At 41.8% G+C, this 17,353-nt stretch overlaps 1 protein-coding gene across 1 annotated transcript; it reads left to right on the top strand.

Annotated features, from left to right (window-relative positions):
* Nucleotides 1–77: 77 nt before the first annotated feature.
* On the top strand, nt 78–16,672 carry LOC102263800 (cytochrome c oxidase assembly protein COX15 homolog). Its single transcript, XM_005885367.2, has 9 exons — nt 78–275; nt 2,604–2,794; nt 4,278–4,400; nt 4,685–4,871; nt 8,105–8,272; nt 10,269–10,350; nt 12,323–12,477; nt 13,761–13,874; nt 15,269–16,672. Exons 1-9 carry the CDS (start codon nt 186–188, stop codon nt 15,398–15,400), a joined length of 1,242 nt encoding a protein of 413 aa, XP_005885429.1. The 5' UTR covers nt 78–185; the 3' UTR covers nt 15,401–16,672.
* The last annotated feature ends 681 nt before the right edge of the window (nt 16,673–17,353 follow it).

The following is a 17,353-nucleotide window of genomic DNA, read 5'->3' on the forward strand; positions in this document are numbered from 1 at the left end:
GACGTCCACGACCCAGCAGCCCCCGCGAACGCCAAGTCGCCGGCGCAGGCGCAGTCACTGCTCACCCTGCCGTCTCAGGAGGAGGGGCTTGTTAGTGTGACTCGGAAGTGCTTCTTCCCCGAAGCCAAGAGGAGAGACCTCGGAGCGCTGGGGCGTAGAGGTGGCTGCCGGGCCCCGTCCTCAATATGCAGCGATTACTCCTTCCGCCCTTGAAGGCCTTGATGGGGGGCCCGTGTCTCCGACTCCTGGTTCCCAGGGCGGCGCCTAGAACGCAGGTACCGCACCGCAGCGGAAGCGGACACGGGCAGGAAGACGGTAGATGACCCACATCACGTTTCCGTAGCTCCTTAGAGTTCAAGGCGCGCGTCCTTGTTTCCGGAGCCCCTGCGCTCCGCACTGGACCTGCCACTTACTAGCTGTGTGTTAGTTACTAGCCAAGTTAGGTAACCTTTCTGTGCCTCAGTTTCCTCATCTCTAAAAATGGGGATGACGACAAAATACTTAATTCATAAGACTTCTGGAAGGATTACATTTAATATACCTAAGCACTTAGCACAAAGTAAACGCTCAGTAAATTTTATCCAGATATTTGATTCTTGCTAAAAGTCCCCAGGTAACCAGGTTAAGGATTGTGTAACTCCCTTCTGCAAAGAAGGAAATTGAGGCCTAATTTAAGTTGTCTACAGTTACTTAATTAGAAGCAGGAAACCAGATATGGTCTTTTGGTCCTCAGGGATGTCTCCCCTCCACTAACAATTGCTGCATTGAGTGACTGCTATGTGTTAGGAACTGGGAAGCAAAAGAAACTATCAAAAGGCTACTGCCCTGGAGGAGGGCACAGTGTAGTTATTTATAATTCATTTATGAAGGTTTTGTTGGGTAAGGAAACTGTGTTTGAAACAAAGGAAGCAGGAGAGAAGGGACCAGACCCTGTTGTCCCACAGCTCAGAGTTTAGTGGGAGACAGGGAGGAACCTAAAGTGTGCTGAGAGTGACCTGTTGCGGACCTAGGATAGTCTGGGAACACTTCCCAGAGGAAAGAGGTGACAATATCAACCAGAGAAGGTGGCTTCTAAACTGAGGTCTGCAGTGGGCATTACAGGCACACCTCGGAGGTAATGCAGGTTCGGTTCCAGACCCTTGCAATAAATTGAATGTCACATAAGCGAGTTACATGAATTGTTGGGTTTCCCAGTGCATATAAAAGTTATATCTTCATTATACTATCGTCTATTAAGTGTGCAATGACATTATGTCTAAAAATTCAATGCACATACCTTATTTAAAAATACCTTACTGCTAAAAACTGGTGACCATCATCTGAGCCTTCAGTGAGTCATCTTTTTGCTTGTGGAGGGTCTTGCCTTGATATTTATTGATGGCTGCTGGCCGATCAGGGTGAAGGTTGGGGTGGCTGTAGCAATTATTTAAAATAAGATAACAATGAAGTTTACTACATTGATGGACTTCCTTTCATGAGAATGATTTCTCTATAGCATGGGATGCTGTGTGATAGCATTCTACCCACAGTGGAACTTCTTTCAAAATTGGAGTCAATCCACTCAAACCCTGCCACTGCTTTAGCACTAAGTTTATGTAATATTCTAAGTCCTTTGTTGCCATTTCAACAGTCTTCACAGTATCTTCACCAAGAGTAGATTCCATCTCAAGGAACCACTTTTTCTCCTTCTCCAAAAGAAGCAATTTCTCGTTTGTTCAAGTTTTATCATGAGGTTACAGCAGTTGAGTCACACTTCAGGCTCCAGTTCTAATTCTAGTTCTCTTGCTGTTTCTACATCTGTAGTTATTTCTTCCACGGAAGACTTGAGCCCCTCAATGTCATCCATGAGGGTTGGAGTCAATTTCCAAACTCCTGTTAATATTGATATTTTCACCTCTTTCTGTGAATCACAAATGTTCTAAATGGCATCTAGAATGGTGACTCCTTTCTGGGAAGTTTTCAATTTGTTCAATGCAGGGTTGCCACAAACCTTCAATTTGTAAAATAAACGCAATATCTGCAAAGCGCAAAAATTGAAGCACAATAAAACGAGGTATGCCTGTATTTTCATATATACGTATATATTAATTGATTGCAGAGAGGAAGGGAGGTAGAAACATCAATGATGAGAGAGAATCATTGATCTGCTGCCTCTTGCATGCCCCCTGCTGGGGTTCAAGCCCACATTCCAGGCATGTTCCCTGACTGGGAATTCCTGGTTCATAGGTTGATGCTCAGCGAATGAGCCACACTGGCCAGGCTGCCTGTATTTTCTATCAGGGAACAAGGGTGTCCCAGAAGTCTTATTTAAAGATCCACAGAAGAAATCAAAGAACCCATGTCTAGGTGTAGACTAGAGTTAAGTCTGGGGGAAGTAGGCAGAGATCAGAAGGTTCATGTAGTGTGGCAATGGATTGGAATGAGGCCAAGACTACAGGCAGGAAGACTAGTAGGAAGGTGGATACCGTAATCCAGCGAAGAGATGATTTACCGGGGCAGCAGCAGTGGAGATGTTGCACAGCACAGTGGGACTAGGATGAGTAGCAGTAAAGTGAGGTCTTTCCCTCTCTCTCCAGTTGTAATTTATCTGTCTTGATCCTTAGTGTGGTTGCAGCTGTGGGATCAGGATCCCCTTGAGGCCAGGGCAGTACAGCACCATCTCTGAAGTAGCTTTACAATCTGGAAGGGGTACAGTGTCCCTCCCTTCAAAGGCTGCTGAGCGGGTGGTGGGCCGATGGCTCCTGGTCTGCAGTGGAACAGTGGCTGGAGCAGTTATTCTTGGTGGAGTAACTAGGTGAGTAATTTGCTCATAGCAGTTGTCAGCTGTTTGGGTTGTCAGTAGAGGTACAGGATGACCAAGGGGGAAAGGACCCCAGGAATCATGTAGTCTAGCTCCTTCATTTAACAAATGCAGAAACTGAGGCCTAAAGAGGGAATATGACTGATGACTGATAGCTTGCCCCGACATAGAACAGTTTAGGGTTTATTTAATAAGAGCACTTCATAAAGACTGGTTTAGATCTTAATTGTTAGCTGTACATTGTTTGTGTCTATTTCGCCCTATAATCAGAGTTCAAATTTGTCTCAAAATTTTGTATATAGTTAGTTTGAATTAAACCCAAATAAGTTTGATACATCAAAATTAGTTCATATGCCTCTTAGGTCTCTTTATACCTCCCCTCATTTGTCCTATAGAGTTTCCCAGTCTGGATTTTTCTGGTTGCATACAATGGTGGGGGTGGTTAACAAGTCCCATTGTCCCCGGTATTTCCTGTAAACTGGTTATTGCTTGATCAGCTTCAGGTTGGGACGGGGGCAAAATACTTAATAGGTGATTATAACAGTTACAAATATTTAGTGTCTATTAGAGATGCCAACCACCATTGGTGATCATTGCCCAGATCCATTATTTCATTAGAGTTTAAAATTGTAATATTCTAGTAGCTCAGCTCTAAAGAGAAACTTTCCCTCATCAACAGTTGGGTTATCCTAAGGTACATTGTATATAGGAAAAACAGGGTAAATACTTGATTCTTTCCCTTCATTTACCAGTTTTCAAAATAATAAATTGGTTCCCACGTACCCTCCAAAGGTAAACAATAAAGTGTGCATTTTTAAGTATCCTATGAGCTCACAGGTTTAAACATACTTGGTATGTTTCAATCCATTGCAGTGATGTTTTGCTCAAATTGTCCCATCCTTAGTGAGAACCTCTCAAATTGGCTCCAGAGTCGTTTTGACAGGACCCTGGTAACCTTTGAGTCCTTGCTTTCTGGATAAAATATTCCAGGCTCTTCTTGTACATTTCCTGCCTCAAGCCTAAAATCAGCCTTTTACTTACGGAACACTAACTCCTTTTGGTGAAAATACCTTTGGTTTTAATTATGTATGTGTTCTCAAATTCTCTCCACGTTCCCTGTGCCCTTATTTCAAATACTGTATGTGTTATATAGGCTGTTATGGGAACTGACAAATTTGAATTTTACTGTCTTTAAATTTACTCAAGAACCTAAAGTGTATTATCCCTATATCAAATCTCTTTTCCTTGGTTATGCATTTAGGGCAAATTTCTTTGGCCTAAGGGTTGATTTTGCTGTTTCTGTCAAAATTCTAAGCAGTAAGAGAAGAGAAAGGTGTCAGGAAACAACGAAACGTTTACCTTTAGACCACTTGTTGCCATAAACTATCTATGAGTAATCCATCATTGAGCATTCTTTCTCTCTCTCTCTCTCTCTCTCTCTCTCTCTCTTTCTCTCAAATTTCTTTCCTTTCCTAAGATTGACAGAGTCTGGCCTCTCAATGGTAGATTGGCATTTAATAAAGGAGATGAAGCCACCTACAAGCCAAGAGGAATGGGAAGCAGAATTCCAAAAATATCAGCAATTTCCAGAATTTAAAATGTAAGTATTATAAAAAATCAGGTAAATATCCCACGAGATTCACTCAGTCTCTTGCTCATTTAAACGTGTCAGAAGATTAGATCCCATTATTTCTTGACATTTGGCTCTGTTTAGTGAGCTTCCTACGCTAAACCTTCAATTCCAAAGTGATCCTGAGGTCACTGATGAGGAAGAGGGTAGACCTATCAAGCATCAAGACTGAAAATGTTCCTGCATTCCGTTGGGAAATAAAATTGAGATGGATGTTTCCTCTTGCTTATTTTTTGACTTCCCTTTTCACCCAGCTTAAATCATGATATGACACTGGCGGAATTCAAGTTCATCTGGTACATGGAGTACTCACACCGAATGTGGGGTCGGCTTGTAGGCCTCGCATACATCCTGCCTGCTGCCTACTTTTGGAGAAAGGGCTGGCTCAGCCACAACATGAAAGGACGTGTTCTTGCCCTTTGTGGTTTAGTGTGCTTCCAGGTGAGACTTATTCAAGTTTGGGAAACAAGAGATGTTCCCAAGAGCTTCCTAGCTGGCATTGTTTAACAGAATAGGTGAGCATGTGGATTTTAGTGTAGCATGCCTGGCTTTAAGGCCCAGCTCTACCACATAGTAGGCAAGTTCTAACCTCTGTAGGCTATGCTTCCCTTGTGTGTAAATAGAGATAATAATAGTACCTACTGTTTAGGTTGCATGAATATTAAATGAGATTATGCATATAAAGAACTTAGGTTAGTGCCTGGAATCAGTAAGCACTCAAATATATTTTTGTGTCACAAGAATTAGAGTTTCTTTCCCACCATGGCTCTCCTGGATTCTCATCTCTTCCCTTTTTCTATCTGTGCAGAACTGGGATCTCTATGGTAGAATGGCTATAGAAGCAAATAAGAAAATTCCAAAAGATAAACAGTTTGTGGGATGAGGGACTTTAAGATATAGATGTAGCCGAGAGGTATTAAAGTACTGTATCTATAAATGGTAGGAAAAGATCATTGAATGACTCTGAGGCTGAGAGCCAAGAAAAGGGGTATTAGAAAAGACATGAGTATTTGCGTCAAAGTATACAGGCCCTAAGGGAGAGTATCAAAACATCAAAGAAGTATCAAAATTTGATCAGGAGGAAGTGAGTTGGTTAATTTAACGTGGAAATGGTGAAATTATGAACCAAATAGAAGGAAATGAGGGAATTGGAAGAGATGTAATATAGGCAGTAGAAGCAAATAATAAGGAATTAGACATTAATAAAAGTCTAATGGAAACTAGGGGAGAGGGGAATGCCTGGCTGGCTTGGCTCCGAGGTTGAGCATCAACCTGTGAACCAGGAAGTCTTGGTTCAATTCCCAGTCATGGCTCATGCCCGGAGTGTGGGCTTGATCCCCAATGGGGGACGTGCAGGAGGCAGCCAATCAATGATTCTCATCATTGATGTTTCTGTCTCACTCCCTCAATAAAAATATATTTTAGAGAGAGAAAGAAACTAGGGGAGGGAGGGTAAAACAAAATGAAAATTTGTTTAAAAATGGGAAAAAATGCCACTAAGGACAGACTCTAAGAGAAGCAGAAAATTGAAGATGGCAAATAGGGTATGGAAAAAAGAAAGTGAAGGCTAGCAAATCACACTCTATACTCCTTCATCTTCCAATGTCCTATGCAAATGAAATCAAGATGGGACATCCAGGATAGTCATAAAGGGGGAAGAAATGCCCAAAAAGGATTTCCCGAGGAGCATATATTTAGAAGAGGTGGGAGAATTCCACCTTTTGACATGATTCTATTGTCCTGGCAGGGCGGGGGTGACAGGGCTAGCCTATATAATAAAAGCATAATATGCAAATCGACCAAATGGCCAAACAGTGGAATGACCATCCAGGACCACGCTATGACACCCACTGGCTCCAGGCCAGCCAAGGCGGGGGCGATGCAATTGGTCAGGGGCCCAGCCATTGCCCCATGATCACCCTGCAGAGGGAGGCCCAGTGATCAACTGGGGGGCTCCATGATCACCCCAAAGAGGGAGGCTCAGGCCACTGACCAGCAGGCTGCGGTGGGTGGGCAGGGCCTACCTCTGCAAGGGAAGCCCAGGTGCCAGCAGCCGGAGGGAAGCCCAAGTCCCAGGTGCTGGAGGGAAGCCGGTGCTGGCAGCCAGGGGAAGGAAGGCCTACTCTTGTACAAATTTTGTGCATCGGGCCTCTAGTATTTATATGATTGGAACTCACACTTGCTTGGGTTACTTGAAAAAGTTAGTAAAAGCAGAGAATCATAGAATAATAATACATACCTTAACTTTTAAACATGTACTTTCATTACCTTTATTTTAAAACTAGAGGCCCGGTGCACGAATTTGTGCACTGATGGGGTCTTGCTCGCCCGCCCTGATGGGGGCCCATTGGACAAGGCCGGCCGTGGGGTCTCATGCTGGAAGCTATAGCTTTCCCCCAGCTGGATCTAATTATACTTTAAGGATGCCAAAAGAAAACCCACAACAGAACTGTTTTGCATTTCATGTGCCATGAGATGAAGTTGTTTATGTGTTGTTTGCAAACATATATCAAGATGGATGTTGGCCCTTTAATCATTTTTGCATCTTCCCGGTGCTCTGCCCTCAGTTTCCCAATATGATCTTCATGTCTGTTTGTTTAAAAGTTTTTCTTTTTTTGAATGTGCCTACCCTTCGCTGTTGCTCCTGGCAGCCTGTGGGTCCTCTTCGCCGTCCCTTTTAAAGAGAGATTGAAAGTTCACCTAATCTGCAAGGCACCGCAGTTTCACAAAATCCCCACCCAGCCTCTCTACATTCCTCAGCAAAGGGCCGCCTTCCTGTTAATGCTTAGGTCGCCTTTTTGGCTAATTTGGAAGGTCTCCTGGGGCTGCGGGCTGTGGAGGGAGAATTCCACACCTTGGCTGCAGTATTAGCACAGCCCTCTGGAGACTCTGGTTGGGGACAGAAGGGACTGATCATTATTTTCTTGTGTTTTCACTAAATGTTCATGCACCAGGGAGCCAGGCAGTGATTAGGGGTGTTGGGGGCTGGCTGGAGCGAGGGGCTGCAGGCGGTTTGCCGGCTTGCCCTGTCCCCATTGGGGTGGGGGGGCCCGCTCAAGGGCAGGGCTAGCTGGGTGAGGGGCCGTGGTCGTCCGGTTGGTCTGCCATTTGGTCGCTGGGCTTTTATTATATAGGATGAAGAGCCAACGCCTGTTTTTTAGTCCTCTGATTGGAGTTCAAGCTCAGATCTCTTACACCCCCATAAACTATCATTTTATTTCATTTCTCTTAAGAGAGAGCTTAGATACTTGCAAAGCAATCTGACTGCAAAGCCTTACAGATTTTTACCCCCACAAAGCTTTTTTAATTTTCTATTCCCACCTAACTTGACAGTAGTGGTTTTTAAGCTTTCTCAAGCTTTCCAAAACATTCAATCTGGTTTTTATAGAAACAGCTCTCTTTGTATTCTCCTATTTCAGTGGTTCACATAATGTTAAATTATATCAAGTATATGTAAGGTTTTGCCCACAGATAAGCTTTTGTATGCTTTTCTATATTTGACTTATACTTCAATAAAATGATAATCTAATCAGCAGTTAAATATTTCTGGTGCTGTATGTGGAAGTGTCAGGTAGGGAGTATGCCTGATAATCGATAACTCACTTTCTCCAAGAGTAAAGTTGAATAGACAGTTTCAACTTTGTTTTCTTTGCCTCTTCTCTTTTTGGTTCTAGGGTCTGTTGGGATGGTATATGGTGAAAAGTGGATTAGAAGAAAAACCAGATTCTCATGACATCCCTCGGGTCAGTCAGTACCGCCTTGCTGCCCACCTGGGGTCAGCCCTGGTTCTTTATTGCGCCAGCTTGTGGACTTCGCTCTCACTGCTGCTTCCTCAGCACAAGGTAAAAGTCAGTCTATATTGTTACCAGTTCTACACACGGCTGACAGGTAATTCCGGTTCTACTAGGAAGTTATGTCAAAATGTACATATTCCCTTGGTGACATCTACCAGTTTACCAGCAACCAGATAAAACCAAAGTTTAGAGGAACATTAAACTTTGGGACTGGATAGCTTTGAGACTGCAAAGTAAAATGTGCAGTTATTTTGAGCTGGAGCAACTCATTCAAAGGAGAAATAGTATAAGAGATGAATATTTTGTCAGCATTGCCTATTGGAAAAGGTGAAAACGTGAATTTTAGAAAAAGTGGGACGGAGTACCAACAATAAGAGATATCCCAGCCACTCTGGAGGGATGGGAATGGCGAGGCAAGGCAGCTAAAACAAGAGCGAGTTCTGGCCCTGTGGTGGTGCACAAGAGCCATCTTGGGTTGTTTGTTCTTTAGATGGAGACCTGCCATTCATCAGGCCGAACAGTACAGTAAACTTAGTGATCTTGCCACAAGTATTTTCTCAGTAGGCCAATTAAAGTTTTTTCTAGTTTTTGTTTTTTTTTAATGAACAATATTTTAGGTATTGAAGACATGGTTGACCTGGATAACCTTTTCATGGAGTAGGTTTTAGATGTCAATAGAACTTTTAAGTAGAATCATCCAGTAGATATTTGGAGCCAGTGGCCTGGATCCCAACAAGGACGGGAGATGTTCACTTGTCAGTCATCCCACAGGGAAGCCAGATGGAGTTGAAACATTGGTACAGTAGACAAATCCACATCTGAAAAATTCCTGTTCTCCTGGCTTTCAAAGCCAAATTTCTAAAATGAATTGCCTATATTGATAACTGTACATCCTGACAACCCATTCTTTCCTTTCAGTTCTTGTCATCTGGCTTCCCAACCCACCTCTATACATATCCACCACACGCTTACATATACACACTCATTGCCAACAGTCTCTACTGACTTTTTAATTATCAATGAATTGTTTTTCTCTTTTTAAAATTTATTTATATTCCACTAATTACAGAAAGGATTTGAGATAGTCAAACATATAGTTGGAGATGCTGTCCAACACAGTAGCTCACTAGCTACATGTGGCTATTTAAATTTTAATTAATTAATATTAAATAAAATTAACTTTAAACAAACTTGTTATTTACTTCACCTTTAAATAAAATTAACGTTTTATTTAATTTTAAGTTGCTCTAGCCTCGGTTTAAGTTCTCATTATCCACTTATTGGGGGCAGCACAGATACTAGAACATGTCCATCATTGCAGAAGTTCTATTTGACAGCCCTGACATCATGCTACAAAAATCTCAGTAATGATACCTCATTCTTCACGTACTAGATTGCAAAGCATTTGAGGGCAGCACTCTGACTTCACCTTTCTGTATCTTTATGGTTACCTGTTTATAAAGTTCTTCATAAATATTTGCTGACTCACTGATTGGTATCAAAAGTTGACTATAGCAAAAATAAATTTTGACTTTACCAAAAACACAAGAATCTCCACTCTAGGCATTAAATGCCAGAATCTCCACTCTAGGCATTTTATGCAATTTTGATTCTGATTATATATGGTAAGCCTTAAATATCACACACAAGATGAAAATCCGGTCCTATATTTTAAGCCACATCATTTCAACCATGGTGAAGCATCCTCCCCGCCCACCTGAACAATGCAAATCATGCAGTTATGAAATAGATACGTATTGAGCACCTAATGCCAAGCCTTGGGCTAGGGCTACTGTAATAAGACAGATGGCAGTTCCTGCCTTCACAAAACTTACAGGATAGCATAGAAGACAGGTGGTAAATGTATAAATTTAATAAAACATGATGTGTGTCAGAACAGAATATCTGCTGGGAGTACCTAACCTCGTTTAGGGGTCAGAATATCTGACCTCAAATTGTCACTTGGCTTTGGCCTTGGAGATCTCTGCTGCCTCTTGTGGTTCCTGCAGAACTGTTAACTTGAGTGACTTTTTTATTTATTTAGTTGCCTGAAACCCGTCAGCTCCTGTGGTTGAGACGATTTGCTCACGGAACAACAGGCCTAGTGTTCCTTACAGCTCTGTCAGGTAGGACTCTTCAAGATGGCCCATTTTCATTCCACTCTCAGGTCTCTTGCCTAATGCTTTTCCCTTTCTTCCTGTAACTTCATATTTCCTTTTCACATCTGCCTTTCTCATACCCACCATCTTTACCCTCTGTTTCTGTTCTTTCCTCCCTTCCAAAAATCCTGTGTAAGTCAGTTAAATAAAATTATTGAGCAGCTGCCTGGATCCACACTGCCTAGACTCAAATCCTGGCTTTACCACCTGTGAACTCAGTGACCTTGGGTGAGCTTTGGACCCTCTCGTACTCAGTGACCTCATCTGTGAAATGGGGATGATGATAATAATATCAGTAGAATATGTGAAGTGCTTACAACAGTACCTGGCATGTGGCAAAAACTACATAAGTATTAGCTGTTATTATTCTGTAAACATTATTGTTATTATTACACATATAACAAGATGAGTCAGACAAAAGACCATCCCTCAAGATGGTCTAAGGTAGGGAGTTCATTGGGGCAAGAGGCCAATGCAGATCTTTCTCATTCTGTAAATCACGCCTCTTCCTCTCTCATTGTCGAACTGTGTTATCCAATACAATAACCACTAGTCTCATGTGACTATTTAAATTGTTTAAAATTAAGTAGAATTTAAGGTTTAGTTCCTCAGTCACACTAGCCACATTTCAAGAGCTCAGTAGCCACATGTGGCTTAGCAGCTGTTATACTGGATGGCAGATACAGCACATTGTCATCATCCCATGAAGTTCCATTAGACAGCACTGCTTTAAAATAAAACCATCAAACCAGTGATCTACCCAACCCTCCCCTCCCTCTTTTCTTGGTGGAAGAAAATGAATTTTGACTTGATAAATGGCATTTATAGAATCAAGAATATGATCTAAACATCCCTGAATCCTCTTTGATCATAAGTAATGGAATCAAAATAATTTGATCATAATAATAATTCACGAATACCTTGTTTATGTGCTTAGTAGCCAGTAACATATCCAGGATTTAGTTTATAAGCGTGTTGTTGTTTTTTTCCATTTCTTTGTTCATTTAATAAACATTTTTTTGAGCACTTGGGGAAGAGATAAACAAAAACAGTATGTCAGATAGTGTTCAGTGCTGTGAAGAGAAATAAAGCACTTTATGGAATAGCGGTAGGGTGGGGAAGTGCCGTCTTACAGGGATCATTGGGGAGATCTTTTTGATAAGGTGAGTAAATTATGCAGATATCTGGGGGAAGAACTCTTCCAGAATAGATCAGTAGTTCTCAGTGTGGGGAAATCACTAAGGAATTTTTTCAAACGAGCATGTCTCTCTAGAGCAGTGATTCTCAACCTTCCTAATGCCGCGACCCTTTAATACAGTTCCTCATATTGTGGTGACCCCCAACCATAGAATTATTTTCGTTGCTACTTCATAACTGTAATTTTGCTACTGTTATGAATCGTCATGTAAATATCTGATATGCAGGATGTATTTTCATTGTTACAAATGGAACATAATTAAAGCATAGTGATTAATCACAAAAACAATATGTAATTATATATGTGTTTTCCGATGGTCTTAGGCGACCCCTCTAAAAGGGTCGTTCGACCCCCAAAGGGGTTGCGACCCACAGGTTGGCGACCCACAGGTTGAGAACTGCTGCTCTAGAGCTTCTAGTTCATTCCTCCAGGGGAGGCATGCCAGAATCTTGGGGTGGGAGCAAGTGAGACTATAGTTGTTTTTCTTTTAAGCTGTCATGGTGATTGTGATGTATATTCCCTGTTTGAGAACCCCTACTGTAAACACTTATATAAGGCACTTCCTTTTATCTAACTCTGGGATAATGAACTTTTTCTTTTTTAATCTTTATTATTGAAAGTATTACATATGTCCCTTTTTTCCCCCATTAACCTCCTCCAGATACACTTTTTCTATGTCAGAATAGTATTTGGCCTCCTCTTTCTCTCATTTTAATAAATACCATTGACCTTGGCATACAGGGGCTTTTGTGGCAGGACTGGATGCTGGGCTTGTTTACAACTCCTTCCCCAAGATGGGAGAATCTTGGATCCCAGAAGACCTTTTCACCTTCTCTCCCATCCTGAGGAATGTTTTTGAGAACCCTACTATGGTGCAGTTTGATCACCGGATTCTGGTAAGTCTGGCTGGTGGTTACTGGCTACTAAGCACAGGGAGCCTCTCACAGGTTTCTGGGTGTCCGAAGCACTGATTACAACAGTGAGAGGATAGAGTGGGCACCAGATTTCCTTTTTTTAAAAAAGAGGAAATTGAGTATCAATTAGTTTTCTAATGTGCTGTTTTTCTCCTAATTACCCACACACCCTCCCAGCCAATTTCTGGCTTTCAGGATACTGCCAGCTTCTTAAAGTTTGAATCTGCTTTTTACCATCTAGCAAATGATAACCTCCCTGAATCCTGCACACACGAGAGTCATTTTAGCAGATAAAAGGCTGAGTAGATAACAGAGTGTGAAGACAGTGGATGCTGATCACATAGCTGTCAGAGCTGAACCAGAACCCCCCAAGGAGCCAAGAGCATCATGTACTTTTTGTTTTATTTAAGTAATATTTACTCGGGGCCTGCTATGGGTCATGTTAGGGTTGGTCTGGTACTCTGGCATGATAAATTGAAGATGAGCAACAAGGAGACGGGTGAGCAGCAGCAGTGCTATTGCAGTAATGCAGGTGAGAGTGAGAGTGATGGGGTTCAAGGCTTCATGGTGGTGGTGGGTTCAAGAAGAATGATGAAACTGAGAGGTTGTAAGGAATAGAAGATTGCTGTAGAAAGGAGGGTGAGGAAAGATAAAGGAAGATTCCAAAGTTTCTTTGGGGGCATGCTTAAAACATGACCAACAAAAATGAGGCTATTGGAATGAGTGCTGAGCTAGACATGGGACATGTCAACAGATGGAGGTATGTTGAGTGTGAGAGGATACAATACATCCACACAGAGAAGTCCAGAGGACTCAGATGGCAAAACCACCTCCTCCTCTACTCACCGCTCAGGAAAATAATAACCCTCATGGGCTGGGGTCAGCCCTGCTTTAAAAACACAAGATTACTGTAGGTGTAAAATTAGGGATAAGAGTGCAAAGAATGATTTAAAATGTGAGGGCCATGCCTGGGGGCACCACAGTGGAAGGTGGATAAGATCACCGAGAGAGAGTGTGTATAAAGTGATAGGCGCAGAAACGTTAGGTGGCACCTGGGGCACACCTGCATTTAAGTGGCCAGAAGAGGGGTGGGAAGGAGACTGAGGAGCAGAAACCAGAGGTGGAACTGCAGGGGGCTCCCTGCCTGGGACAGGGAGGTGCCTGGTGGTTACTCACTGGTTCTGGAGGAGATACATGGACGGTGAGCGGAAATCAGGGTGGGGTGCTTCCCGCTGGCGCTTGATGAGACTCCTTCCCCCTCACAGGGAATCACTTCAGTTACTGCCATTACAGCGCTCTACTTCCTGTCCCGGAGAATTCCCCTTCCTCGCAGGACCAAGATGGCAGCAGCGACTCTGCTGGCTTTGGCATATACACAGGTATAAACCACTTCTTTTTGGCCTGAGGGCGTCCCCAAAACAAGGTTAAAAAGGAAAGGTAACAGGCTAAGAGAAAATATTTTCCATACTTAAAATAGACTAGAACAGTGGTCGGCAAACTCATCAGTCAACAGAGCCAAATATCAACAGTACAATGATTGAAATTTCTTTTGAGAGCCAAATTTTTTAAACTTAAACTATATAGGTAGGTACATTGTTATTAACTTAATTGGGGTACTCCTAAGGCTTAGGAAGAGCCACACTCAAGGGGCCAAAGAGCCGTATGTGGCTCGCGAGCCGCAGTTTGCTGACCACTGGGCTAGAAGATTAATGACCAGAAGATAAAATAAGGATATCAATACCCAATTCTCATAAGAGGAATGATGAATGGCCAATAAATACAAAAAGCTGTTTAGTCTCACTCATGATCACAGAGGAGCAAATTAAAACAATGCCTGCCATTTTGTGCTTGTCAGATTGGGTGGGAAAAGAAAAAGATAATCAGGTATTGGCACAGGTATAAGAAAATAGATACCTTCATATATTCTTAGTGAGAGCACGGGTTTATATGGTATTTTTCAGAGGGCAGTTTGGCAATATCTTTTAAAATGTTAACTATATAATCCCTTGGCCCAGCAAATTGACTTATTAGTGCCTGCCCTAGAGATATTCTAATGCACAAAGAGCTATATCTATAAGGAAATTCATTACAGAATTGCTGCAATGGTGAAAAATTGGAAACCAACCCAAGTAGTTAGACAACTATGGTAAATGTATACTGTGGGATATTATATAACAGTTTAAAATAGTAAGCTCTTAAGACATATATTAAGTGAAATAAAGCAAGAGACAGAACAATGTATTTTTTGAAAATACAAAACTTTTTCTAAACATTTATATAAAAGTACAAGTGTGTAGAAACTGGTAACTGACTACCTTTGGTGAGGGGAACTGGGATAGGGTGAAGGATAATTAAGGGAAATCTTAGGGTTTTTTAAAAATATATTTTATTGATTTTTTACAGAGAGGAAGGGAGAGGGATAGAGAGTTAGAAACATCGATGAGAGAGAAACATCGATCAGCTGCCTCCTGCACACTCCCCACTGGGGATGTGCCCGCAACCAAGGTACATGCCCTTGACCAGAATCGAACCTGGGACCCTTGAGTCCGCAGGCCGATGCTCTATCCACTGAGCCAAACCGGTTAGGGCAGGGTTTTTTGGTTTTGTTTGAATGTACTTCATTGTAAATATCCTTACTTATGAAATTAAAAATATATTTTTAATGCTCTGATGGGAGGAGAGAGAGGTTTGTGTATGTGGCTGTCAATGCTGTCGTTTCAGCTCTGAATTTGTGGTTGCTGGTTTACTTACTGCCTGGTTTCCTCTGTAACAGGTGGGCTTGGGCATTAGCACTCTGCTAATGTACGTTCCAACTCCTTTGGCTGCTACTCACCAGTCGGGCTCCTTGGCTCTGCTCAGTGTTGCCCTTTGGCTCATGAATGAACTCCGAAGAGTCCCAAAATAATTCTAAAAAGATCGATCAGCTGCGTAGGACTGAAACTGCTTTTGAGAGCTCATTAGAGCACAAGAACTTGGATTTTGCTAAGAGAATGAACTTGGCATATCAAATGGTTTCCAGATCGGTCAAGTTTTTAAAAATTCTTTGCCTGTTTCTGGAAGTCACTGGATCAAGAATTAGGTATGATTACAGTAACGGTTCCTTTTTAAATGTTATTTTTCATGTTGATCCTATTAATGGGATATCACCTCTTCTAGACAGAATTATTTTAAAAAGGGAACTAGAGTCACCGGGGTAGGTTCCCATAGCATTTCTCCTGATCCCCACACTAAAGTTGTTCTTAGTTAATAACAGTCACCAGAGGGCATTATGATCCAGTCCAAAGAACCATATGCTAACGCTTCTACAGTTCCCTCCAACAAAGGAGCAACGAATGAATTAAGTTCAAGTTTCAGATACTTTACTTCATTTTCATTTTATTAAAGATGAATAAGTTTGGAAAAACAGATCTGGTTGCATTAAGCTATATAACTATTATGCCTATCCACAATCCTGGTGAATGGAGATTATCTGAATTATTTTTAGGTTTGCATTATTCCCAGTATTGGACACATACCAAATATTGCACGAATGAATGGAAAATAATTAAAGATTGATGTCCTGGGCACCTCTTCCAAAACAAGTCATCACATACCTACAAGATTAAATGAATTTATCACAATGTTTTCAAAGGTCCCTCAACAATTCTGTCCGTTGTTTTTAAAACATCAAAGGAATTAAAACACCTGCTTTTCTTAACCCAGAATATTTCTGTCTTTAACTTAACAGTGACAAATGCTATCCATATGACAGGGATAACAATTAGCTACTGCTTTAAAGTGATGTTGGTTGCAAAAACCAACACCGATGATCAGAATATTAGGATAACCAGTTTATCTGCAGTAATCCTTCCTTCTGGTCCTGGAATGAATGGTGGGTTATATATTGGCATAGGTAACACATATACCGATGTCCCGGCATAAGGGAGAATGCCCTCCCCTCTAATATGCATTGCACAGTTTGCTCAACAATGATTTAACAGTATTTATCAGCGAGTATTTTAAGAACTGTTCAGCAAAATTATTATTTAATGTGAAGCATTAGAAAAACATATAATCTTAGTAACGCCCAAAATTGATGCAATACAGGCAGCCTTTGGTCTTTTAAAGGGAGAAGGGAGCGTCTGCTGTGGATCATAAAAAAAAGATGTCTTTCAACACTACAGAGTCCATCGCTCAAGGCAGAAACAATGAAGGAGATAAGGCTTATACTTCATGGCGTTAACTAACGGGGAACTATAGAATAAAAATTTTAAACACAACATAATGACAGAAATCAAAGTATTTGGGATCCTGTTTGCAGAGCAAGACTCTTATGAAGCTAATAAAAGGCAGAGCCTTCAGCACCAGTAGTCTTCCCAGGCCAAACCCTGGCAGGTGCTCTGCAAGAGAGGCTGCTTAGGAGTGGGGAGTGGAGTGGTGGAGGAGTGGCAGGCGACCGGGGGTGTCCGAGCAGCTGCACTAAAACAGAAGAGGCGCAGGAGCAGACATGACTTCAGGCTGGCCTCAATCACATGCTTGGCTATAAACATTCTGTGGTTCAGAAATTTTTTCAACTTTGCTCAAACCTCAGAGGGAAGGTAGGGGAGGGTGCGGATAAGGGGGAAGAGATCAACCAAAGGACTTGTATGCATACATGTAAGCATAACCAATGGACACAGACACCAGAGGGGTGAGGGCATGAATGGGGGGCGGGGGGGGCAATGGGGGAATAAGGACACATATGTAATACCTTAATAAAAAAAATGGCAAGCAATGATTGAATACATTTTAAAAGTAGAAAGCCCTTATAGTATGAGTAATAATTCATTTTTACAAATAAAAGGATTTCTATTGCTCAGACTCCAGAGAAACAAAATGG

The sequence above is a fragment of the Myotis brandtii genome, unplaced genomic scaffold, assembly GCF_000412655.1.
Source record: "Myotis brandtii unplaced genomic scaffold, ASM41265v1 scaffold902, whole genome shotgun sequence".
In the NCBI taxonomy this organism is placed as follows: Eukaryota; Metazoa; Chordata; class Mammalia; order Chiroptera; family Vespertilionidae; genus Myotis; species Myotis brandtii.